The sequence below is a fragment of the Homarus americanus genome, unplaced genomic scaffold (genome assembly GCF_018991925.1).
Source record: "Homarus americanus isolate GMGI-L3 unplaced genomic scaffold, GMGI_Hamer_2.0 scaffold51354, whole genome shotgun sequence".
Classification (NCBI taxonomy): domain Eukaryota; kingdom Metazoa; phylum Arthropoda; class Malacostraca; order Decapoda; family Nephropidae; genus Homarus; species Homarus americanus.
Window position 1 is genome coordinate 567,501 of NW_024750910.1, and position 5,000 is coordinate 572,500.

General features: G+C 38.9%; 1 protein-coding gene across 1 annotated transcript in view; it reads right to left on the reverse strand.

Annotated features, from left to right (window-relative positions):
- LOC121854498 (nephrin-like) overlaps positions 1–5,000 on the reverse strand; it is a 146,078-nt gene that overhangs the window by 52,969 nt on the left and 88,109 nt on the right. The window contains exon 3 of the mRNA XM_042349179.1: positions 3,687–3,866. Within this exon, the coding sequence (XP_042205113.1) occupies positions 3,687–3,866 (180 nt within the window). The remainder of the gene's footprint in view (positions 1–3,686; positions 3,867–5,000) is intronic.

Consider the following 5,000-nt stretch of genomic DNA (forward strand, 5'->3'; position numbering starts at 1 on the left):
GATTGACCGATTAACTTGCGGACTGAAAGACTTTTTCGACTGATTGACCAACTGACACAACAGACACAAAAATTCATGCGAAAAAAATCCTAGCAGACAAAATCTCAGCGGACAAAATCGCAGCAGTTATAATCCCATCAGATATAATCCCTGCAGACATAATTATATATATATATATATATATATAATAATAATAAAAAAAAATAATAATAATAATAATAATAATAATAATAATAATAATAATAATAATAATAATAATAATAATAATCCTACAGCAGACAAAATCACACCAGACCAATTTATTCTTCAAGGTTCAACCCCTCAAGGACGACGAGTCAGTTATAACTCCTATAAAAATGACTTTCTACATGTGACAAATCTCAAAGGGGTTAAGCCGTTGTCCTTAAAATGTTAAATTGTCGTTCTCAAAGGATTAAACCATCGTTGCCAAAGGATTAAACCATCGTTGCCAAAGGGTTAAACCATCGGTGTCAAAAGGTTGACCATCTGTGTTAAAGGGTTAAACCATTGTTGTGAAAGGGTTAATACACTGTTCGGTTATAGGTTAGGTTAAGTTAGGGTAGGCTAGGTTAGGTTATATACCTGCCTGTTGTGTCTCTCAGCCTTGTCTCTCAACCAAAACATTCCTCAGTCTTGTCTCTCAACCAAAACATTCCTCAGTCTTGTCTCTCAACCAAAACATTCCTCAGTCTTGTCTCTCAACCAAAACGTTCCTCAGCCTTGTCTCTCAACCAAAACATTCCTCAGTCTTGTCTCTCAACCAAAACATTCCTCAGTCTTGTCTCTCAACCAAAACATTCCTCAGTCTTGTCTCAACAAAACATTCCTCAGCCTTCTCTCTCAACCAAAACAATCCTCAGTCTTGTCTCTCAACCAAAACGTTCCTCAGCCTTGTCTCTCAACCAAAAAATTTCTCAGTCTTGTCTCCCAACCAAAACTCACCTAGTAGGAGTGTTTTGACAAGCAGCTGTTATCCTCCCTCCAAAAAAGAAAGAAATGTCTCCCTGCAGGCTAGGCTATAACACCCAGGACCTCCATATCTCCTCCCAGACAAATGTTCCTATCTGCCACTTCACGCCCGATGCACAAAACGTTTCTCCTACAAGTCTTTCATTGTTAACCGTATGTATGAATATTTTTCGTGAGGAGAGGTTGGTCTTTCATCGTTAAACTCATACAGGATAAACATTGCTCTTGAGGTTTTGTTTACAGTAAGGCATGTCATTCTTTCTCGGTAAGGTCGTTCAATGTTTATATTCCACAGAGTAAATATTTTTTGGCGCAAGTGTTTCATGTTTTATTGTGTCTAATATGTGGATTCCTCTTACCAACCTTTTATTGCTTCTTGTCACCGATATATTAATAAAAAAATACCTTATTGTGGTGACTTTTCATTACTCGCTTGACTCAAATTGTTTTCCTACTTATTTTCTTTTATTTTCATGAACGTTTGTCCTTGACTGCTGGTTTCAGGTTCTCAGAATTTCGCAAGTTCTTTTTCCTCTCCTCTAACAACCTCAAGTAATGATAATCTCAGTGTAATTCCGAAGCAGTTTGGAATATTTTTATTTTGTTCATAACTTAAGTGAGCGACCTGAATACGTTCTCATATATTCACCCAGGGAAAAAAATCGACATGAGAATTTTTTAGAGTATGAAAATAAGTATAAAATTCTCAAAAGATTCGTAAAATATTTTTTTCTCGCGATAATGAATTTTAGAATATACCGAACTAGGATGACACAATAAACATGACTAGTAAAATGCTTCTGAGATTCAACTTGGAGTCGAACATCAGTTACTTGACTGAATTGTATTTTTAAATCCCAGTTAGAGGTTAAAAAAAATTATATGGAAACCAAGAACCTATTTTATGATTTTCTGGGGTTTCGGACACGGCCTCAGTGGGGACCGAGTGCCAGGTCTGATATTATGGTGAACAAGTCCACAACATGTTGGCCCAGCTGCTCCGACGCCTCGCTCCATCACACACACACACCAGCCAAATTCTCAGAGGTCCATAAGCTAAATTTTCCTTCCAGTTGGTGATGTGAGAACGCATTTAAATGGCCCTAATGAGCTATGATACACAGCTGGTGGCCAAAATGGTGATGAAATTGTCTTAAGACTTGACAATTATGGGGAAGAATGGGCATGAGGCTTTGTGAATGTAAGTCTCTCACAAACAGACGGACAACTCCAGGAAACAGTGGTCTCTCTCTCTCTCTCTCTCTCTCTCTCTCTCTCTCTCTCTCTCTCTCTTATATTGTACTCCAGTATCGTAATTTTAACATCTGTGATATTAAAGAAAACTCGTAAAATTCGTGACTTAAGTTAGATTAAGCTAAGATAGGTTTAAGATGAGTTAGGATGGGTTAATTTAGGTCCGATCAGGTTAAGTTAGATTAAATTAAATCGCTTTTTGTTAGGTTAGGTTAAGTTAGGCTAAGTTTAGTCAGATTAGCCTAAGTAAGGTAAGATTAGATTAGCTTAGCTTAAATTATTTAAGTTAGGTTAGGTTAGGTTTTGATAATTAAGTTAGGTTAGGTTAGGCTAGGTTAGGTTAGGTCAACTCCACAGATCACTACCTTAAAAAATTGAATCTCCAACAAACTGTGTCGTCAGATCCACAAGTCGTGTTGGGCCTCAGCGGTGTGTCGGGTCTGGTGTGATTTATGTATGAATGGCGATGTATATTGCATGGGGGGAGCTCTGGTGACTGTGTGAGAAACGAGTTGAATTTTTTTAGTGTGTGTGTGTGTGAGTGAGTGTGTGTGTGTGTATGTATGTGTGTGTGTGTGTGTGGAGGGAGGGGTGGGGGGCTGATGAGTCTCTTCCTCCCCCATTCTATTTTTTTCTATATGTCTATCTCAGTTTCTCTCTTTTTTCACCCGTTTATTTGCTTCTCTCCCTCTTTTCTTTCTCTCTGTGTATATATGTATGTATGTGTCACTGCCATTATCCTCCCGTGTGTGTGTGTGTGTGTGTGTGTGTGTGTGTCACCCAATAATTAGGTGCCACACACACATATCATACACCCAACAAATCATAATTAGCCAAATGAACCACTATTTACAAGACTCCCGCACCAGCCTATTGTAATCCCAGCTGTATTTATCACGCTAGAGACTTCCACTGGCTACACCACTGTACCTACCTCTCATACAGTAAACGGATTACAGCATAGCATATTATTATTTCTGTAACGTTGGTTATTTATATCCAGTAATTAATAAGTCACACTATTTCTAATTTATTTTACGATGGGTTTATAATTCTGTGTTTTAATTTGGGGTGGTTTATATAATGGATGTTATTTCCAGTTTATATAATTATTACAGATATGGAATTTACTTACGTTTTGTGGTACAGATATTTTATGTATGTATGTACGTGTGTATGTATATATGTATGTATGTATGTATGTATGTATGTATGTATGTACAGGGGTATGTACTGTATGTATGTAGTTGTTCTCTTCTTAAAGATAAAATTGAGTTCTAAGCTTTATACAATAACTAGATGGATGACTAAAAGTAAACAATAATCCAAACACAGAAAATATCAAAGGCAATAAGAAGAAAAAACAACAACAGTATCATAGAAAACGTCAACATGAACAACAGTATCATAGAAAACGTCAACAAGTGGAGGGGGTAACTTACATATTACGGTGAGGTTGGCGGCGTGTCGTATGGCTGAAGCGGTGCCGTAGGGAGTCACTTGACACTGGTACTCGCCATCGTCCTGGATGATCACGTCGCTTATCCTCAGGTTGTGTACCCCAGCTGACTCGTCCCCCAGCACCATATACCTTGGGAACCCTGGGATACTGCGATTGAACCCTGGGAATAAAAGAGAGAGAGAGAGAAGGTGAGTGAGTTATGGATCATTTTTGAGGTTGGAATTGAAAGAGAGAGAGAGAGAGAGAGAGAGAGAGAGAGAGAGAGAGAGAGAGAGAGAGAGAGAGAGAGAGAGAGAGAGAGAGAGAGAGAGAGAGAGAGAGAGAGAGAGAGAGAGAGAAGGTGAATGAGTTATGGATCATTTTGAGGTTGGGGACTGGAAAGAGAGAGAGAGAGAGAGAGAGAGAGAGAGAGAGAGAGAGAGAGAGAGAGAGAGAGAGAGAGAAAGAGAGAGAGAGAGAGAGACTTATATTACATACTCTATTAGTATTTAAAACAAAACTTAGTATTCAAATCCACCAAATCATCACTTCACTTCGTCACCAGATATACGAGTATATATAAACAGTATAATCATATATCTTTATTCATATATCATCAAATGTATAAAATATAAATACAGACCAGCGTGAGGGCCAAAAAAATATGAACAATATAATATAAAAAAAACATCTAAAATTGAAATTAAAATAAAAAATTCCTTGACAATGAATTCAAAATTTATACCTCGTAAAATTCTGTCAATCCTTTTAGTCTATGACGCTGTGTTGGGGGGTTGTCTTCTCTGTTAGATGTGTCTGTTTGTCTGTCGCTCGTTCTCTGTCAATTTCTTTACTTCTCATGTTTTCTTTCATGAATTCCTTATCTGCCTCTCATTTTTATTTCTCATTTATTTTTCGCTTTTATTCCTTTTAATCTCTCTCTCTCTCTCTCTCTCTCTCTCTCTCGCTCTCTCCCAGCTGTCCCTAACACACTCCTAAGGCTTCAGGCGACTCATGCATTTTTAAAAACTCAATTTGAAGGAAAACTTAAAGAAAAACTCGGTGTAAACTGGTGTGTGTTGAGAAGACTTTGGGGAGGGGGGTGAGGGGTGAGGAGGAGGAGGTCAGAGGGAGGGTGAGGGAGAGGCAGGGGCGAGAGGGAGGCTGAAGGAGAGGGAGGGTGTGAGAGGGAGGAGGAGGTCAAAGGGAGGGTGAGGGAGTGGGAGGGTGAGGGAGAGGCAGGGAAGAGAGGGAGGCTGAAGGAGAGGGAGGGTGTGAGAGGGAGGAGGAGAAGGAGAAGGGGATGAGGTGTGAG